This window comes from Laetiporus sulphureus (assembly GCF_001632365.1).
Source record: "Laetiporus sulphureus 93-53 unplaced genomic scaffold LAESUscaffold_30, whole genome shotgun sequence".
Classification (NCBI taxonomy): domain Eukaryota; kingdom Fungi; phylum Basidiomycota; class Agaricomycetes; order Polyporales; family Laetiporaceae; genus Laetiporus; species Laetiporus sulphureus.
Genome location: NW_024468539.1, coordinates 219,102 through 235,628, shown reverse-complemented (window position 1 = coordinate 235,628; position 16,527 = coordinate 219,102). Strand labels below are relative to the sequence as shown.

The following is a 16,527-nucleotide window of genomic DNA, read 5'->3' as shown; positions in this document are numbered from 1 at the left end:
CAGCTAACCCACGGTTCGGTCTGGCGTCGGCTCGGTCACGGCTGTAGCTGTGGCTACATCCCAAATAGGTAACTGTAAGTGTACAGACTGAAAAATCTACTCGACAACACGACATAAGCTCATGAGCAGTGCATGCACATCCTCAGAGTTCTCCATTTGAGCTGATGAGATGTCACAAAGCTCCCTGAGTTCCTCTTCTCGTGTCAAACCATGTGTGAATGTCAAATCAATCCCCTTCCGAGCTGAAAACTTGAGCACCTGGAGGGCTTCCATTAGCTGCGGCTTGATACGGTTACGCCGTGCTGCCTTTGTTTCCTTTGCAGAGGAAAAGATACGCTCGCATGGAACTGCTGAAGCTTGAATAGGTAGGATGTCCATTGCAAGAGCGAAAATTGTTGGAAACCGATGACGATTTTCCTGGCATGATGATTAGCATCAGCCGACAGAGTTACTAATAAAACTTCAATTTCAACATTACCTGCCAGTATTGCAGAGTGTTCGAGGAAAAGCTTTCATCCAGAAAGTATGACTGAACTTCGGCTTCCAGACTTTGTTGCTGTGGTCTGCGCAATCGCATACGATTTCCCAGGCCAAGTACGTCATGCGCCCAGGGATGTTTCGGTGAAGCATCACTGGTAGTCACTTGTGCAGTGATAGGTGATGCTGAGTAATATGAGGATAGCTACGCAAGAGCAAAATGAGAACTCTGTAGTAAAACAAGTACTATAAGACCATACCTCTCTTACGAACAGTTTACGTGCCCAATCAACCTTGTCAGGTGCATTCTCAGCAAACCAATCAAGTTTGATCAGTGGATTTAGAACTAAAGAGATTCGAGATTGTCAATCATTCACATTAATTGATGAGGTAGCAGTACACACTCATGGCGAAAACATAAGCTGGGACAAGTTCAGTGCGATTTCGGTAGGTCTCCAGCTTCGCAAGACCCTCGTTGATAATCGATGATCTTTCTGCATGCGCATGCTGTTGTCTTCTCCAGGCAGCAGCCATCGCTTCAAACGCGGGGATGGCATTGCCTAATGTCGGCGTCTTCTCCTCAGATAAGATTTGCTGGAATGCATGCGGAACCTACCATGTAAAAGATAAGTATGCTGCAAGCGTAGAAGCAATTAGAATGTCATATTCACACAGAGAATCTCTTCGAACACTTCTAAAGCTTCCCACTCTACATCGCTCAACCGAAACTTCCACAGCTCGTGAAAATCATTGTGATCCAAGAATCTAGTAATTGACTGTGCATTACATCAGCACCGTTACAACAGTCAAAATACACGTTGTTCACGTACTTCACGCATCAACCTCGCACGCTCTATCATGAGCAGCGTTGACGACCATCGCGTTGTGACATCACGGAGCAGCTCAAGTTCCTTCTGTCCCAAAGACCTGGTCACGCTTTTGAGATGCTCACGTCGCATGTTTGATGCCCTCAACTGTGAATGAATTGATAAGTGTGAGGTACAAAGGTTTCATATTGGCGATAGAAGCACATACAGCTCGAATAAGAGACCGCAAGGTCGCAATCGGATCACGTCCGATAGCATCAAGTAGGGTCTGCGGTAAAGGTCCATGTGGAACGTGATCATCTGCATCCGTTGTAGCAAAATTGATGTTGGTGATTGCGTCCAAAACTGCCTGACATGCCAGATTCACGATGTGTGGAAAGCAGCTATGAATCTGCTAAGATTATTATATCCTTGTGAATTATATATCTGCTTACCGAATGCGACGTTTAATAGCATCAAAGGCAATCTGCCGCCGAGTGAGCTCTTGTTCTAACGCTGCGATAAAAGTGTCATTATTCGATGCATTGTCCATAGTGATCCACCCAATCTGTACATAGATCTGTTCAAACTCGATATGATTATCAAGCATCAGACGCACCTTGTACGTAATCTTCAAACGATCGAGGAGAAAAAGAAATGCCTGTGAAAGGTGCTGGCCTGTATGCCGTCCAGGAACACAATGGAAACCTATGAGATCAGCACGTAGCTTCAGAACGTGCTTCGGACCGGCAGACGTTTCTACCATTAGAGCTTGTATCCAATGCGCTGTGACTGCCATGAAAGGTGCGAGATCTGGATCTGACCACAGATCTGTCGTGAAGGAAATCTTGCCAAGTGATTCCTTTACGAAGATTAGCAAGCAGTGGCAACTCTGAGTTAACAATAAGAGTACGTACCTTCATTTCTTGCCGGAGCAACTCGAGATGCTCCTCAAACATCTCTTCTATTCATTTTCGCACTGTTGTACGATGCGGAATGTCACTTTCGGTAAGCTCTTCTCGGAGCATCAAGATAATCTTCCGCAGTTGAGGCGACTCAATGATGTTGATGGCCTGTGAAATATGCATGTCAGATATGCATAACGAAGCACGCATTCCAATGCTTACGAGATCATTGGCCACTATGAACTCAATAAATGTGTCAATGAGAGCCTGCGGTGAGAATGGGATGCATTGTGCGAGTTTGTCCATTTCATGTATGGCAGCTTGACCTCGAGATTGACGGAATGCTTGAACGGCAACATGAACATTCTTTCCCTTGATTTTAATACCCAGGCGGTCACATGCATCAACCCACTGCTCAAGATGGCACTTGTAGAGATGTCGACGAAGTGTTCCTGTACCTGTAAGCTCTCCAAATGTTGCCATCTGATGTTTGAGGTCAATCGCATGCAGGTTTCTATGAGAATTGTTAGTTCACATTGCAAACTACCAAGTATCGCAGGATCTAACATACTGGCACATTATACAACAGCGTCCGCCACCCTGAATTGCGGGTTTCCTCTCGAAAAATGTCCACACATCCGCAGCAGCTTTCTTCACCTTGTTGCCTGCAAGACCTGGTCTCACGCGTGGACTATGACAGGCAAATGTCAGTGTCCTAGGAGTTCGTGGGGTATGAGGAGTGCGAGGAGCATGAGGAGCTACAGCTGATGTTCCTGCATCTCTACGCTGAACCGGAGTCTCATAGGTAACTTCAAATGATCCAATTGATGAGTCGGACTCTGATGCAGGTGATGGAGTCAAGGGCTCCGGTCTAGTAGGCAAAATGCAGTTGGGATCAGTAATTGGCACTCGGGAGATTCAGAGAAGGATACTATGCCTCGGCACATCAAAAGCCACATGTCGTAAGGTTTCATCAGGTGTCTGTGTTTCACTGGGCTGCGATTTCAGTGATCCACCTGGCTTATTGCTCGCAACATGAAGTTGATGTGCCTTCTCAAGCTGCTGATGCATTGGCTGAGCAGCTGGATCTGGCCTTGGGGCACTGGCCACTATCATCGAGATATCTCGTCAATTGTCAGAACAAATGATAAGTGATCACACATTTACATACCCTCAAGTTGGAACGTCGTTCGTAGAGCGCCATTTGGCAGCGCCGTGGCACTGGACTTCACACGATTGCTTCGACTCGAGCGCGCACGCTGGGGCATAGTGCACAGAGGCTGGAAGGATGCGGGCAGTTGCAGAGCCCAGAATGGCATTAAGCCGCGGCTCAAGTGGCTCGGAGCCGGAGCCGAGCTGGCCAATGACCTAAAAAGAAGGTGGAAACTGTCATCTTCAGTGAAGATGAGAACTCAGGCAGTGAGAGATCACAATGCCAATGGTGAGTTTCATCTTTATCATTGCATCATTTATATGCAGATGATCTGGATGGTGCTTTGAATGATACAAGCAAAGAGCAAGAGATTGAAGTTGAAGATGCAGAGGTCGAAGAGGATGACGATGACGATGATGAAGACGACAATGATGACAAGACATACAAGTTGATTATCACTCAAATGCACCTACGCAAAGTCAGAAAGTAAGTGGTAGACATATTCACGTTCACTATTAATGTGTGTGCATACCAGGGGCCACTTGGAAGCTTGGTGCACAGCGGTGCACTTCATTCCAAAGATTATGAGACCCTTCGTGGACATCCTGATGGTCTTGCAGGTCAGTTTAGCATGCCATGGCATTGCAGAGAAGTTGTGGGATCTTGATGAATGGCCAGATATGTGAGTAAATCATTATTTCTGATGTTTTATGCGCATATATGCACTGTTTATTGTTATATAGTGACCAGGAGAAGGCTTCTGAGTTAATGAAGCAGTTTCGCGCTCTTCTGAAGATCATCCCAGGCCTGTCAAAGCTACTTCCCAGCCTCGATGATGATCCAGACAGCCTCATCTACCTCATGAACTTTGTACATCACCTTCGTCATTTCGTTCATATTTATAATGGTTATCGGTTTTCGGTCTGGCAAGCTCTCTCAGAAAGCTCGTTCAGCACGCACTGATGACTTAAGCAATATTAAGTGCAATATACTCAAGTTTGTGCCACCGATAAAGGGCATTCTGACAATCGATGTCGACCACCCCAAGGAGCAGTGACGATTTCATCACTTTGCAACTGCGCGCCTCCTTTGTCCTCATCAAATGAGAGATAAGTTCGATGAGGACCCTGGAAAGTACATAATCATAATTCCTTTCACGTTTGCATTAATTTGTGTTGATGTATTCCAGATTTTGCGAAAATGTTATGCATGGCAACATCTGCATCAAAGCGTCTGACTTGCCATCGATGATATATCCTGAAAAGGGGTACAACGCTGATGCCATCGACAAGAATGCCCTTAAGAGTGATCTGCTGGCTTCCGTAAGTGTCGCATTCACCACCTACTTTGTAATTACTAGTTAACACTGATGGTCCAGTGCTTTCGAGCACTGTTTACTGGTCCAAGCAGCGGCAAACATCCTGTCAATGCATCTGGTTCCAACAAGAAAAAGGGCAGTGGTCGCAATTTAATTGCAGTCACTTATCGCATGAAAGAATGCAACAAATATCATGTTGCGTATGTGACTACATTGGTACGTTATCTAGATTAATTCATTTAGATTGCTTATGGTTGGTTCAGGCACGTTTCGCACTGAACGCTCAGCGTGAATGGGCTGAATCTGATGGAGATTTTGATTATGAAGAATACTATAACTACATTCTCACCCTCTTTGACAACAAGGAGTGGTGCAAGGCCACTTTGGATTGGTACAACGGGTGAGCGTCATGCCTCATATGTATCTGGTTAGTATGCTAATCCTACAAATCTTCATACTTATAGCGAGGTCTTCAGAAGTAGTTGTCGCAAACGTTACGTCAACAGCATGTATGCACAAGATGATGGACCATCATCAATGAACCTCCTCGCACAGCAGCGTGCTGCCAGAAAAGCACACACACAAATGCTTATCTCACTGCAGTCGAGCAACAGCTCTATACCAGAGGATATAGTCCGGGATTACATAGAGATGGCTGATGAAATCTTGGACCAACCTGGACCTGAGGTGATGGAGCAGATGAGTGATCAAGATGCAGAGGGAGAGGATGAAGATGCAGAGGGAGAGGATGAGGATGAGGATGTGAAGGAAGAGGATGAAGATCTCAAGGAGAAGATGCAGCTTCGCCGCCTTAGACGTGGTGCAAACTAAATTATGGTGTGTGAAATGCTCCAGTACTATGCCTTCGCAAACATTGCTGATCGTCATTGCTTAGTCTCCAAGAACTCTGGCTGGACATTGCGTGGAGGTGTGTTTTCATTGTCAGTCAACTATACCAAGCTGTGTACTTGTGTCTCTTAGTATTATATAGAGTCATCATCCTTCGCTTTTACTCGCTTTGTGTCCATATGCTTTTGACCTTCCTTTATCCATGCTGCATAGTTAAGCCTAGATTGTCATCATTCTTCACTTTTCATCGCTCTGTGTCCACTCACTTTCGGTGATGGTTTATTATATACTCTTGTCAGACAGTAGGTTTACGAGTAATCTGTGTCAATAAAATGATATTCTGGTGTGTCTATAAACCAATGGGTCTGATAATATGTAATCTGCCTGGACAATCTATTATCACACCTCTCTGATGTTCATCTGAGGCCACAGCTAATTATCTGGACAGATGATCATTTTCTGCATTATCTGTAGATTTTCTGAGCGCATGGTAAAAGGTAGGCTGGTCAACTCACCAGTGGGTGGCTGATCTGGAATGGTGTGGTTAGTCAGTCATTTAGAGGTTGCTGATCTGGACGAACAATACATCACCTGGAAGGTTTGACAGTCAGTCGCAGATCATGCACGTTGGAGATAGTTTGTACCAGATATAATTCCGGACTTTTTGCTGATGAAGATGCGATCGAGAGTGGGGCGTGCATGCCAGTTTGCACTCCATTCCACCTCTACTATGGTCCATATTTCATCAGTCAGTCTGATCTTCATCATCTCTTCTGTGCGCTGTAGTCGTACATTGTACACAAGCACTTGGATGATGACTGTGCCCTTATGCACATATTCACTAAAAGGAGTCTTGCCCGAGTATATCTAGATACAGGTGAGGATGGCCTAAGTGATTAAACTTCATTTACAGAGGACCACGAACCTCCCATACTACCATTGAGAGTGAATATATATCACTTGAATGCGGTTCATAATCAGTGTCTTCAAGTGATTCTGGATCCAGATGTTCCGGCACCATCCAACGGGTTGTGCCACTTGATTCTGACATTTTGTTATAGCTTGCATAATACCTGGATCATACATCATGGTAGCAATCCTGAAGTCCGATAGGCATGCATGGGAGTGTTCATCGATGAGGACGTTAACCTTGCAATATATGTCAATCTGATGGAGAGCAGGGTGAGCATTATCACGTACTCCTTTTAGATCGCCATGAACCAGATGCGACGAGTGGAGGTACTCTAGACCTTTCACAACATCGATGAGCTGTATACGTATATGTGAGCTAGTTATGATGATGCGTATAGCTGGTCAGCGGACCAAGAACAGCCTCACTGGGGACATGAGCCCATGATTCTGCAGGGAACATCTTGGACACATTGTAATAACAGTCTCAATAATCACGCAATGTTTTCAGTGTATACATTTTGAAATCATTTTCAATGTTTTAAGAATCAGTACTACAGGACAATTTTGATAACATTCATAATGATGCCACAATCAGGCTCCAATGTTGTGGCTGACAGCGTTCAAGCAACATTGTAGTAACATCTTGAATGTTTTTCGAGAGAACATTTTAAATGATATTTCTGAGGGGCCATGATGTCGTCAAGATGCTCCCACTGGGTTCATTGTGATCGTATAAGATTTATTACCATATATAGTAACCTGCTAACCATATTAGAACATCCCTGATGCATTCAAGATGATTCTAGCTGACACATGATGGAAAGCATCTGGCACTCATTGTAATGTCACCTTGATTACATTTGTAATGTACACCTAACATCCATTTAAAATGATGCCAACATGTTGTGTGAATGCTGGCTGGAGAAAAATTGTTGTCACATTAGAGTGTCTTTCTGAATAATATCACAATTATTCCACGATGATTGACACTCGAAACAATTTAAATACTTTCATAATGTTTACACCGGTAACATTATAATTTCATTGTGACTGTTATCACAATGTGTTTAAAACGTTCCCGGTGGAATCATGGGCTCATGCCCCTGGTGTCTATCTATGTCCAGGTTGTCATGGAGGTGTGACACAATTGTGTTGTATTTCATCCACTTGCTCACGAGGCAAAGGGGTGAGATGCGGGTAGTGATTCCCAAAAATGGTGTGATATTTCGATGGTGTAGGCGTCGCCACTGCAGAGCTTCTTTACAAAATACCTATGCAGTGTTACAGAAATGCTTCACATGTCAATCATTCAAAAGTGCACTTGCCTCGTGTATTCCCTGCATCCTACTCAGATTACAGTGACCCACAAAACTGTTGATAAGATTGCTCACTTCGATTTGTATAGTGAATATCTCCTCAACCAATAGGTCAACTACATTGTATAAGAACTCAGTGGAAAGCGTATTATCATGGCTTTCTAACACAGTTTTGATCATATTTTTATCACATTTTGATCCCAAGATATTTACTAATCTTTGAGGGTCACTCTTATCAACAGTTTTGTGGCACACACACAAGTTCTCAGAAAATTGTGATTCTTGATGTGTTGACAGGGTTCTTTGTGGGAATATTGATTGATATTCATGTTTAAACATGAACAATGTACAAACAGCCATACACAACTCTTCACACTCAACCAACATCATGCCAAAAGCTGTTGCTACTGAAACTGTCAATCATGTCATCGCTTTGCTTCAGAATGGCAAATCTTTTCGAGAAATTGAAGCTTTGACTGGTCTACACTACTCGACCATCAGTAAACTATGCTCCACACACTGTCCCACCATTTCTAAGGCCAAAGGAGGACGACCTTCCCTTCTTTCTACTGCCAATCTTCACTATGCTACTCAACTTATTGGGACTGGCAAGGCTACCACATCTCCTGCTGTGGCCAGAGCTCTTGGAGATGTTACTGGGAGGGTTGTCAATGCAGAGACAGTGTGAAGAGGGTTGAAGAAGGCAGGAATGAAGGCTGTAGTAAAGTGCAAAAGGCCTTTACTCGCTGCAAGGCATCGAAAGGAGAGGATGGACTTTGCTTTGGCTCACCAATATTGGACTGTGGAGGACTGGAGAAGGGTGGTATGGTCAGATGAGACAAAGATTAACAGGATGGGATCAGATGGAAGAAAATGGGTGTGGAAGAAGCCAGGGGAGAGCCTCAGTGATAGGTTGGTGGAAGGGACCCAGAAGTTTGGAGGTGGATCTTTGATGATGTGGGGCTGTATGGGCTGGGATGGTGTGGGATATGCCTGCAAGATTGATGGCAGGATGGATGCAGACCTTTATATCAGCATTCTGGAGGATGAGCTGCAGAATAGCCTGGAGGATTGGGGCAAAACTGTGGAGAATGCGGTGTTTCAGCAAGACAATGACCCCAAGCACACCAGCAAGAAGGCCAAGGATTGGTTCAAAGACCATGATTTCAACACTATGATATGGCCCTCTCAATCCCCAGATCTCAATTCCATAGAGCATCTGTGGGTCATCTCAAAAGGAAGCTTGCAGAGTATCAGGAGCCACCAAAGGGAATCACTGAGTTGTGGGAAAGGGTGGAGAAGGAATGGGAGGCTATTGGGAAGGAAGTGTGTCAGAATCTAATTGAAAGTATGCCAAGGAGGGTGCATGTAGTGGTGAAGGCAAAGGGAGGCTATATCAAGTACTGAAAGTACAAGTTTTGTAGAACCTGGATATGTGCCACAAAACTGTTGATAAGAGTGACCTTCAAAGATTAGTAAATATCTTGGGATCAAAATATGGTAAAAATATGATTAAGACTGCATTAAAAAGCCATGATAATACACTGTCCAATGAGTGCTTATACAATGTAGTTGACCCATTGGTTGAGGAGATATTTACTATACAAGTCGAAGTGAGCAATCTTATCAACAGTTTTGTGGGTCACTGTATGTATATGGAAGCACTTCAAAGCCACTGCCATCTTATTGTACAAGCTCAAATAGACAGTGACATATCCTCCATGACCAATGGGAGTATCGCTCATTTTATGAATATCTGCTTTGACCAATTGGAAGAGCTTTGGCAGTGATCCTTAATGCATGCACAGCTTTTGCAATATACGAGACATCACTGCAAACATGCTGCTGGATGGTGAAATATGATCGAGAACTTAGAATAAAACCAGCCATAACGAGCCAAATATTCATGAATATACGTTAACCAGGAAGGTATGCCAACAGTTTCACAGTGTTGAATCATATCGAAGGACATAGATGCCACAGAATGAGTCCACGTACTTTGTTTAGATGGTCTATAACTGACTGCACGATGGTGTTTCCTAGGTGTAAAATCACGTCCACCACCTAGCTGAATGTCGCCATGCTGCACTGATCAGACGTCTCCATAGTATTGTCATTGGAGGTTGTGGAGGTAACGTTCGATAACAGTATCTAGAAGTAGGGCTTAGACAAGATCATCCGACCATGCAGTCTCAAATATTACGAAGGCATAATGACAACTCACTTGCAGAAGCTGATCAACCTCATCTAATGGAGGACTTCGTGTGTCTCCACGGATATTGTTATTGCATATTTCTAATGTTATGAAGAATGAGCTGTGGTATGTCAAATGAAAGGACAATTGCACATACGATGAACTGCTGTGTCTTCATTGAGTTCAGATGTAGAAGCATGCCTTTCAGTGATTCTTTGCAGATGCTGTAACAGAATCGTGAACACAATATATCATGACTATTGTGAGCCATTTATCTGAGTTATTAGAGTCTACATTGTGATTTAGCTCAGCGACATCATCTCATCGAAGCAACTAGGCATACGTAAGGAAGGGAAAATAGTAGATGATCAATGTACGATTTGCTTATAAAATCACTCGTGATAAACATTTAAGAAGGTACTGATCAGGCCTAGCTGTCATTCTGATACAACAATCACCTCACCTGAGAGCAAAACTGGTGATACATTGGCAGCTGTAGTGAGAGCACTCTCCTGTAAATGTATTGTCAATGTAGCATGGATGCACTATGGACGTACCACTAATACATCACGATGTAACATGCTACATTATGCTTCATTACAGCTCGATTGCTGATAAATACAGATTAATCTGCCTTTTTGGGCATTCACAAATGATTGTGGCCAGTTGGCATCAGTTTGCTCCTGCATGGCTGGCAGCGCATGACTTATCAGGTGGCTGAAATCCCCTTATGGGCAAAATGTGCAGGCGCTACTACACCACTCTTCACATCCCATTTGAGAAATGGTCGGGTTGATCCCGATCACTGTTGAATACTGATGCTCAGATAGAGATCTCATACATCATCTCAAATCTGGCCTAGAGCATTAACATTCACATGCTGAACTCCTCGTGATGTGATGGTATGTGGCTTCGAGATGTGTGCATGTAACTGAGTTTTGAGATTTTGCTAGGTACACCTGACACAGACTGGCATGACAATGTACAGCATCAAAGACAAAAGAAAACAGTCTTCACCATGTAGCAAAAATGGACACATTTCAGACTTCTGAATTGAAGAGTAACAGGCCTCACACACAGGTTTCGAGCTGCAACAATGGTTTTTCATCATACTACTGGTAAGTACATTTTTTTTGCTACTGAGGTTCTTTATCAAGAAAATATATGCACAAGAAAAGAAATCAGCATTTCGAGAGAGTACATTGCAAGGCTTTTGCTACTGGAATTCTGCATCAAGAAATATGCACACAAGAAAAAAGATATTATGTAAAAGCTTCAAGGAACACAGACCATGCAGCCACCAAATGTACAGCAGTGGGCATGAAAATCAAGCCCTCACCTGTTTTGCTCTACAACTGCCCTATGATGTGGTTTCTCGTTTACGAGACAGCTTCTGGATCTCCGCATCTACTACATTTTCTTTGCCCTTTGATCTGCCCCTCCCGCATCCTTCTCAGCTTCTACTGTAGCATTAATCCTGATGTTTTCTGAGGTGGATTGTTCCGTCCTGCAGGAAGATAAGAGTCTTGATGATGGAGGTGGTGTAGCATCCAGACACAGAGGTGCTCGGTGTTTTCATGCAGGATGACTTTGGGTGTCCACAGATGTTGTCAGAGTTGAAATGGGAAGAAATAGCTCAGTCTCAGATGTGACAGATGTAAATACCACAGGTGGTGCTGAGATGACTGATGCAGATGGTGTGGAGGCAACTGAGACAGGTGATGCAGAGGTGACCAAGGCAGGCAGTGTGGAGATGACTGAGGCAGGTGGTGCTGAGATGACCGACACAGGCAGTGTGGAGACAACTGATGCAGATGGTGTCGGTGTGAGTGATTTAGATAGCAGCAGACCAGGAACAGAGGATGCGGATGGTGCGATACCCAATTTGAAGCTGGCATCTGCTGAAGGAAGAGTGCCTGACCTGACTATGCCATTTTGAGTGACATTCAGGCTGAAATTTAAAGGATGTTCAGAATTGGGGAAGAAATCATCCAACAGTGACAAGCTTCATGGTGAGAGGACAATGCTTATCAAATCTGTCTGTTCGAGCTGAGTGATATCAAAAGAAAATGGGTCCATGATCACATTGCTATTGTCATCTGCCTCTGGTAGAAGAGCCTGAAGCTCTTATGTAGCAGAGCAGCAGTGACCATGCTGCCACTGGAGCCAGCAGATGAAGTGGGCAGCCCACATGATCACCATCAGAATGGACATCAATAGATGCAAGTGAGGAGTTATACAAGGACACTGAGTTTAGATGCAATAAGGAAGGAAGTGAAGAGTGGTGCATGTCCCATCCAGGTGATGAGCTTCCATCAGAGGAGGCCGATTGGAGCTCATACTCACTTGATAGCCCCTCTGATGGCTTGAGGTCAGTGCTTGCAGTACATATGTTGAGGTGCCTCAATTGCGTATAATGCACAAATTTCTTTTGCTGTGGCACCAGTGTTAGACTTTCAGAAGGAGGGTGACTGGATCAACACTCACGAAAGACAGCGGCAATGAATTCAGCGAATGGCTTAATGCAGCACACTTTAATATCAATCGAGTCAGCAAATGTAAGTCTGGAGACTGTCTTGCCTTCATGGATACTTTGTGATAGATGCCAGTTAATACAACTGCAATAACAGAGACAATTTTGGCATACCTGATGGTTCGAAGCTCCCCCCATTCCTGTGATGCTGGCCCTCCTCCGAACACCATGAAGCAACAGCCGGTCTTGCATGAAAGCTCACAGAGAAATTCTCTCAGAACAATGGGTGCATTGTTGAGGCGCTGTGTTCATCAAGCTGGTCACAAAGCCACATAGACATTGTTGAGTAAAGCACTTACAGCTGGTGCTGAAGGGGCGAAGGTTCGCTGTCAGCCATCCCGGCATGGGCATCTTCCACCATGTCAATCTTGGCCTGAATTTCAGCCTTCACCTCCTCGCTTTCCTTCTCAAACACCTCCCTTGTCACCCTCTTAATAACTGCCAAGGTCTGCTTCTTACCCAAGTTATCACGTTCGATCTCAGCTGCAACAAGGGGCTTGATCTTGGCATCATAATACTTATAAGAATAGACCTCCACTGGCTGCAAGCAACGATGACCCACCGGCTTTGACAATGATGTCAAATTCACCTTGGCAGCATCCCTTGCCATGTGGTGTCTGCTGTTCCCCTTATTATGAAACCAATTTACGATTTGCTGTTCATAACTGGCTCAGCACATGGCGAAGATACTTGGCAGTAAGGACTCACCTCTCTCTATCTCACAACTGCATTCATCAGTTCGATAGTCTGTTCAGGTGTAAGCATTGCCGCTTCTGACCCAAATAACTGTTCCTTCTCTGAGAACTGTTTCAAGAACTCAAAGGATACCAGTTTTCAGAAATGCGATAAGTCCTTCTTTGCTTTGTGGTCAATGTAGGACTGGTATTGACTTTCCAGGAATTCAAGCTCAGCATCTGTGGTCTACCTCTTCAGAGCCATGATGGGTTGTATGTATCTGCAAGATGAACATGTGAGCATTATGCGATGCTGAGAGAGAGGACACTGATACATTATGAGTTAACAGTGATGCGATCTTCCAGCATGCACCCTCGATATTTACTCTGCAACGCCTAGCCAATGAAGAGGACTTATGAATTGTGGCAGTGAGTAGCTAATTGGTGGTGAAGAAAGGCCACGCTGAGTGAATTGCAGCAAACATTCAGCTTCTACGTGGTGCCTAATGCAGCATTTGCATATCCAATGTATCTTCGTAAGTTTCCGCTTGTATACTGATTGATTCTCATCGATCCACTAATTTTTTGCCTGTCAAGGTCTTTAAATTGTGGCCCCAGAATGTCAGCCTGCCAACGTGCACTACTCCCTTCACTCTCCTCATTTCTGCACCATGACCCGCTATGGAAAGTCAAGCACTGACCTGGAGAATGAGAGCAATGAGCATGGTGAGCATGATGATCATGACCAGCACGACAATGCAGCCAACCTGATGCCACACTTTAACTCTCGACACCCTCATATCGGCCCTCTGCCTTCTCATGGATCAGCAGGTGGTAGAGGCAAGCTTTCATGGATGCAACTGTCATTATACATTGCTCACCATCATTTTTAGAATACCTTACAGCTAACAGAATTCATACTAGCAAATGCCGTGAGTGACAGCACCAGTGGTCGCACAGCTGATGCATCCTCTATTGCAGCCTTCAATATCCTAGCGATGCTGTCCCCAGCTGCCTCTGCGAGCAGCATGTTCAATGAGGTCTCTAACCTCAGACACACTGCTGAGGCAGTCACTCAACCCATCTCTCAGCCTGCTGTTTCAATTATTCAGCTTGCTCAAACCATGCAGCCAGCACTACACTGGTACTGTGTTATGCGTGGACATGCCGTTGGTGTCTTCATCAGCTGGTAAGCTGGCTTCCAGCCCTCCAGTATGTGCTGTGCTGACACTCTCCTAGGACCAATGTATTGCTGCTCATCACTGATTTGCCTGGGTCCATTTATCAGTGCCATGCCAACTTCGGTGCTGCACTCACTGTATTCATCGAGGCAGCTGGCAATGGCACAGTGCAGATCATTTTCTGAGCATGTAGCTAAATGATGCTTATGATGCTCAGTTCTCAGTCACATGTGGATGCAGTCTTGCCACCACTAAAATGCCTAGATTTTCTGTGTTATACTACAATGCTGTCTCATGTTCATACTCCCATAGCCACTGAATCTGTTTCTTGATGCCCACCATATATCTGTTCTGAGTCCACAAAGAATAAATGTTGACTTATCATATTCTGTGAGCATGACGACTGTCTGTCACCTCATTAATTGCATCTTATGAGCGTGATCTCAACCCATCATCTTGGCCAGCATCTTTCTCAGCTGTTAATATGGGTCACAAGGCTAAATATCTGACACTCGCTGAGAAATGAACTGCCAAACAAGAACAACGAAAGAAATATGTTAAATTTGATAGGTCTGTGATTTCTGATACAGACAGCACACCAGCCACTGAATAGCAGCACATGCTAGAGGGCACAATATATGGTCACAACAGAATAAATCAGCTTATCTAGCAAAGTGAGCAGAGCAGAATCTTTCCCCATTCCCTTGTAAACTTGCAGAAATACCATCCAATATTATAGCATATGTCCACCATGCATTCAGCACAGACTGTGCAGTACAGAATGGTGATAACCTTGGCCTATGGAGTGCTCCATTCAGAATGAAAATCTTCCCCATTATCTCGAACGATCAGACAATGAACACCTATTTGATGTACCAGATGACGAGGACTTCCTGGCTGTACTCACAGCTGAACTCCACATTCAGCAACTTTTCTGTGTGATTGAAGCCGGGAATTTGTGCCATGAGATGTGGTCTTCATGCAGTGGAGCCACAGAAATAGAGGAAAGAGTCCAGGAGGTCAGAAAGGAGATGCACACGAGAATAGAGAGTTGGCAGGATGATGAACAGCTAAGTGAGGAATTTCTAAGAGCTCAGGTAGCACATGCCATAGGGTTGGAATGGGAAGCAAAGGTTATATGTTGCCTGGCTATAGAATTGAGGTTGCAGGAAGGAAGCATGGATGGACTTGCATATGATGGACAGTGCAGAGAATCTAATTTACCATGGCAGTGACTCTGTGCTCATGCGTAATTGTGGCTGAGCTCGTCTTGTGGCTGAGAGTCTATACAGCTGTCTCCTCCCCTCCTACATGGTTGACTCTCCCCTCTAGATTTTACCAGAGAACATATTCATATCATTTTCAGCATTTGAATGTCATTGTAATATTTACTTTTGCCAACAACACACAGGAAAACCTGTGCAAGGCAAACATTAAAATTCAGCATGTCTGTTATATGCCTGCTGATTGGCTGAATTTATATGCATGACCTGAGCGGAGTTCAGTATGTCCGTTATGTGTCTGCTCATTGGCTGGAGTTATACACATGACTTATATTTGGAGCGGAGTTTTTTTTTTCTTGGTGCAGAGCTAGCTCAAGCCACCAAGGTCTGTCAATCCCCCATTTCAGTCATGCTCACTGTCCCCGTCATACACATTGGTACGTTTCATTTTGATTCAGGACTTGTTTGGAGAATGCCTGCTGAACATATGCACAGTTTTTCGACCCATGTATGATTTTTCAAATTTTATATATTGACGTTGTATTGATATCTTTTGTCTCTGCATGGGTTCAGTCACTCCTTGCTATCTACCATTGTGAGATTGATATCAGCCTCATTGCAGATGTGAGAGGATGTTTCAGTATGTATGAGGTACGTCAGCATGATTGTATGATTTCTGCAGGCTAAAGGAGCACACTATAGTGTTACTGTAAACATTCAAATGTAACCGATCTAGGTAACATCTTTCACTTCAAAACAGAACCCAGATCTTACAGTATATATGTAGGGCACATTACCCCAATATCTATACCATGTTCGCAATCCAAACACGTGCCCTGCATGAATTGCTCTTTTGGGCACACATGTATATATCAGTGCATGCAAATTTTCTGCATGGTCATAAACTGCCAGCTCCCTAGTGACACCTCTCCCTTCCCTTCACCATCTCAGGTCAGAGCTGATAAGCCTCATAATGTCCAAGTGAC

At 44.2% G+C, this 16,527-nt stretch overlaps 8 protein-coding genes across 8 annotated transcripts; 3 read left to right on the top strand and 5 right to left on the bottom strand.

Moving 5' to 3' along the window:
- Positions 1-168: 168 nt before the first annotated feature.
- On the bottom strand, positions 169-402 carry LAESUDRAFT_620736 (uncharacterized protein; the record flags this gene model as incomplete). Its single annotated transcript, XM_040903269.1, has 1 exon — positions 169-402. A coding segment is annotated over one exon (234 nt), but the record flags the coding sequence as incomplete, so codon positions are not given.
- A 1,332-nt stretch (positions 403-1,734) lies between these two features.
- On the bottom strand, positions 1,735-2,178 carry LAESUDRAFT_657303 (uncharacterized protein; the record flags this gene model as incomplete). Its single annotated transcript, XM_040904674.1, has 1 exon — positions 1,735-2,178. A coding segment is annotated over one exon (444 nt), but the record flags the coding sequence as incomplete, so codon positions are not given.
- Positions 2,179-2,251: 73 nt separating this feature from the next.
- Positions 2,252-2,856, bottom strand: LAESUDRAFT_784454 (uncharacterized protein; the record flags this gene model as incomplete). Its single annotated transcript, XM_040913873.1, has 3 exons — positions 2,760-2,856; positions 2,411-2,702; positions 2,252-2,356 (listed from the first exon to the last, which is right to left on the bottom strand). The coding sequence occupies exons 1-3, from the start codon at positions 2,765-2,767 to the stop codon at positions 2,252-2,254; spliced, it is 405 nt and encodes a 134-aa protein (XP_040762508.1). The 5' UTR covers positions 2,768-2,856.
- Positions 2,857-3,592: 736 nt separating this feature from the next.
- LAESUDRAFT_760797 (uncharacterized protein) lies at positions 3,593-5,490 on the top strand (the record flags this gene model as incomplete). The annotated part of the gene is made up of 8 exons (XM_040912806.1): positions 3,593-3,629; positions 3,668-3,827; positions 3,877-4,023; positions 4,085-4,211; positions 4,607-4,663; positions 4,720-4,875; positions 4,923-5,059; positions 5,124-5,490. The coding sequence occupies 8 exons, from the start codon at positions 3,593-3,595 to the stop codon at positions 5,488-5,490; spliced, it is 1,188 nt and encodes a 395-aa protein (XP_040762507.1).
- A 636-nt stretch (positions 5,491-6,126) lies between these two features.
- LAESUDRAFT_657149 (kinase-like protein) lies at positions 6,127-7,682 on the bottom strand (the record flags this gene model as incomplete). The annotated part of the gene is given in 5 exon segments (XM_040904662.1): positions 6,127-6,375; positions 6,434-6,581; positions 6,593-6,657; positions 6,709-6,796; positions 7,564-7,682. Coding segments are annotated over 5 exon segments (669 nt in total), but the record flags the coding sequence as incomplete, so codon positions are not given.
- Positions 7,683-11,410: 3,728 nt separating this feature from the next.
- Positions 11,411-11,869, top strand: LAESUDRAFT_715322 (uncharacterized protein; the record flags this gene model as incomplete). Its single annotated transcript, XM_040907140.1, has 2 exons — positions 11,411-11,492; positions 11,535-11,869. The coding sequence occupies 2 exons, from the start codon at positions 11,411-11,413 to the stop codon at positions 11,867-11,869; spliced, it is 417 nt and encodes a 138-aa protein (XP_040762505.1).
- An 889-nt stretch (positions 11,870-12,758) lies between these two features.
- Positions 12,759-13,073, bottom strand: LAESUDRAFT_760796 (uncharacterized protein; the record flags this gene model as incomplete). The annotated part of the gene is made up of 2 exons (XM_040912805.1): positions 12,759-12,965; positions 13,026-13,073. 2 exons carry the CDS (start codon positions 13,071-13,073, stop codon positions 12,759-12,761), a joined length of 255 nt encoding a protein of 84 aa, XP_040762504.1.
- Positions 13,074-13,808: 735 nt separating this feature from the next.
- On the top strand, positions 13,809-14,503 carry LAESUDRAFT_760795 (uncharacterized protein; the record flags this gene model as incomplete). Its single annotated transcript, XM_040912804.1, has 3 exons — positions 13,809-13,863; positions 14,119-14,326; positions 14,377-14,503. 3 exons carry the CDS (start codon positions 13,809-13,811, stop codon positions 14,501-14,503), a joined length of 390 nt encoding a protein of 129 aa, XP_040762503.1.
- Positions 14,504-16,527: the final 2,024 nt, after the last annotated feature.